Here is a 2,500-nt window from a genome sequence, read left to right as displayed (position 1 = left end):
AGCGTGCACGAGCAGAGGAGTAGAGACCTTCCAAAATTAACATCATCGAGTCTCGCCAGCCGCTGTTTGCTGATGTATATCCACAAATTAAATGTAGCTACTTGTGATACTAAGCTTTATTTTTTTTTAATCTATTGTATCTTTTTTTTTATATATAATAAGGCTTACTCAGCATATCTCAACATTACAAACAATGGATTTTCTCTTTGACGATGCAGACAAAAGAAAACGGAATGAGGCAAAAGTTGATGGAAACCGGAGTTGTCGGAAAATGTGCTTATAGAGTGGCGGCGCCTGAGAGAGAGAGAGAGAGAGAGAGAGAGAGAGAGAGAGAGAGAGAGAGAGAGAGAGAGTGTACCCATCGCCCTCTCCCTCAGTATCCAGCCACTTCCGCACTGGCCTTATCACTTCCTTCTCCCTCTCCCTCTCCCTCTCCCTCTCCCTCTCCCTCTCCCTCTCTCTCTCTCCCCAGGGATAGAAGGCGGAGGCGCGTCTGTGGTGCGGGTAGAGTTTATTGATCAAATTAATGGTATGCATAATGAAGGAAGAGAGAGAGAGAGAGAGAGAGAGAGAGAGAGAGAGAGAGAGAGAGAGAGAGAGAGAGAGAGAGAGAGAGGGGGGGGGGAAGGGGAGGGGGTTGGCTGTGGGGTTTTGGAGACTAGTAGTAGTAGTTGTTGTTATTGCTATAGTAGTAGTAGTAGTAGTAGTAGTAGTAGTAGTAGTAGTAGTAGTAGTAGTAGTAGTAGTAGCAGCAGCAGCAGCAGCAGTAGCAGCAGTATCATTAATTTACCACCACCACCTCCTCCTCCTCCTCCTCCTCCTCCTCCTCCTCCTCCTCCTCCTCCTCCTCCTCCTCCTCCTCCTCCTCCTCCTCCTCCTCTTTCTTATCTTCCTTTTTTTCTTCTCCTACTCCTCCTTCTCCTTTTCCCTGTTCTCTTCTTCCTCCTCCTTCTTCTCCTCTTATTCCCTTTCCACCACCACTACCACCACCACCACCACCACAGCCGGGGGGTGAGCAGACTGGTGGATCAGGTGGAGAGAATGGAAGACCGGTGGAATTTAAAGTTTATCTTTTTATATGTTCCACTCTAGATAAATAAAGAGCTTACATCGACTCTCTCTCTCTCTCTCTCTCTCTCTCTCTCTCTCTCTCTCTCTCTCTCTCTCTCTCTCTCTCTCTCTCTCTCTCTCTTTCTCAAGGTATGTTATTTTGGTATTTAAAATTAAATTATTATTATTATTATTATTATTATTATTATTATTATTATTATTATTATTATTATTATTATTATTATAATTATTATTATTATTATTATTATTATAATAATAATAATTATTATTATTATTATTATTATTATTATTATTGTTATTATTATTATTATAGAAACTACTGTTTTATTATTTTTTCTATATTTTACAGAACTACAATGATTTTTTTTATTCTATCCATTTATTTCACCTATTCATTTATCTAGTATGAACGCTACGTATGTTAATAGTGGGGGGAGGGAGGATGGCGGGGTGACGGGATGACAGATGGGGTGAAATTATGCCAGATTGAGTACAACGGAATGAAGGGAGGCAGGGAGGGATGAGGGGAAGGAAGGCAGAGTGAGGGGAGGCAGGTGAGGTGATGGAGGGATGAGGGGAGGGAAGGCAGGTGGGGTGAGGTAAGGAAATGGAAAGGAAGGGAGGGTAAGGGAAGAAAAGAAAAAAAAGGAATGGAGGAGAGGGAAAAGAAAGGGAGGAAGGGAAGGAAGGAAGGGGAGGAAAAGAAAGGCAGGAATGGAATGGAAGGGAAGAAAGGAGGGAAGAATGAGGTGGAGGGAAGGGAAGGGGAAGATTTGTTTCTGCTGCTGCTGCTGCTGCTGCTGCTGCTGCTGCCACTGTTGCCGTGAACACAAACACAAAAAGGAGAAAAGAGAGAAAATATTGAATTTAACTTTTTTCTTTAACCTACAGAATTTTTTTTTTCCGCGAGTCTGCAGGACAAAGATGTGTGTGTGTGTGTGTGTTTGTGTGGGGGGGGGATTGTGTGCATGTACTCTCACTACTACTACTACTACTACTATTATTATTATTATTATTATTATTATTATTATTATTATTATTATTATTATTATTATTATTATTATTATTACTACTACTACTACTACTACTACTACTACTACTACTACTACTACTACTACTACTGCCACCACCACTACCATTAGTACTACTGCTGCTGGTACTGCTGCTACTGCTACTGCTACTGCTACTGCTACTACTGTTATTACTACCACCACCACCACCACTACAGACAATACTCACCTGCCTTTCCTCCCGCAGGTGACATCACGCAGAAGGGCTACGAGAAGAAGAAGGCGCGCCTGCTGCAGCCCTATGTCATCCGGGACCCCAACCAGGGTACGTAGCGCCGCGGCGGGCTGGTTCGCCCACCTGGCCGCGTCTCTCTGGCCACTCTGACCTCTGAGAGGCGGTGCTCCCCGGCGCGGTCGAC

General features: G+C 43.5%; 1 protein-coding gene across 5 annotated transcripts in view; it reads left to right on the top strand.

Annotated features, from left to right (window-relative positions):
* Positions 1–2,500, top strand: part of LOC135116151 (disco-interacting protein 2-like) — a 69,319-nt gene that overhangs the window by 5,734 nt on the left and 61,085 nt on the right. For all 5 annotated transcript variants that reach the window (XM_064033401.1, XM_064033400.1, XM_064033402.1 and 2 more), the window contains exon 2: positions 2,329–2,406. In XM_064033401.1, the coding sequence (XP_063889471.1) occupies positions 2,329–2,406 (78 nt within the window). The remainder of the gene's footprint in view (positions 1–2,328; positions 2,407–2,500) is intronic.

Source organism: Scylla paramamosain, chromosome 30 (assembly GCF_035594125.1).
Source record: "Scylla paramamosain isolate STU-SP2022 chromosome 30, ASM3559412v1, whole genome shotgun sequence".
Taxonomy (NCBI): domain Eukaryota; kingdom Metazoa; phylum Arthropoda; class Malacostraca; order Decapoda; family Portunidae; genus Scylla; species Scylla paramamosain.
This window is presented reverse-complemented; position numbering and strand designations above follow the sequence as displayed.